Genomic DNA, 778 nt, shown 5'->3' with positions numbered 1-778 from the left:
TCAAACAGGGCTGGGTTTTTGCCTCATTTCCCCTCGTGTCTGAAGCACTGTGGCTCCGTCGATATTGTAGTCATATGAAGAACAGTAATAATCAGCCTCATCCTCAGGCTGCAAGCCTGAGATTGTCAGAGAGGCCTTGTATTCAGATTTGGACCCCGTGAACCGATCTGGGATCCCTGAAGGTCGAGTACTTCCTATCATCACAGTTTTGGGGGCAGCACCAGGAATCTGCTGGTACCAGCCTACAACATAGGTACCAACATTGCTGCTGGTTCCAATGCAGGTGAGGGTGACTGTCTGTCCCACAGACCGTGACACTGATCCCTCCTGCGTCAGTCCAGTCTGTGCCCAGGAGCCTGGAATGGAGCAATGGAGACACAGAGGTGAGACAGTTACTAGCCACAGCCTGTTCTCAAAACAAGCCTTTTCTCAAAACAAACAATTTTCCCTTCATCGCACCCTCTCAACCCAGACCATGGTCTCCCACAAAATCACTTTCCCTACTTCCCACTGTCAGTCACCTGGGTACTGAGCTAGTAGGAGGAGGAGGAGGAGGACAGGAGGCCAGGCCATTGCAGAGACACCCTGGACTCTGATGTGGAGCTCACAAGGGAGACAACTGCACAAAGTCCCTCTTATCTTCCCCTGAGGGCAGAGCAGAAAGGAGCCCTTTATGCAAATAACCCCCTACCCCATCTGCCCCTGGGCCTACATTTGGTGAAAGCTGAGTTGGAGGGGGAATAGGGCAGCTACAGTGTGCTACAGGTCACAGTTTGTA

At 52.1% G+C, this 778-nt stretch overlaps 1 gene segment (V, D, J or C); it reads right to left on the bottom strand.

Annotated features, from left to right (window-relative positions):
- On the bottom strand, window positions 1–573 carry LOC129407027 (immunoglobulin lambda variable 2-23-like). The segment is given in 2 exon segments: window positions 1–356; window positions 522–573. Coding segments are annotated over 2 exon segments (408 nt in total).
- Window positions 574–778: the final 205 nt, after the last annotated feature.

This window comes from Sorex araneus, chromosome 9 (assembly GCF_027595985.1).
Source record: "Sorex araneus isolate mSorAra2 chromosome 9, mSorAra2.pri, whole genome shotgun sequence".
NCBI classification, from domain to species: domain Eukaryota; kingdom Metazoa; phylum Chordata; class Mammalia; order Eulipotyphla; family Soricidae; genus Sorex; species Sorex araneus.
This window is presented reverse-complemented; position numbering and strand designations above follow the sequence as displayed.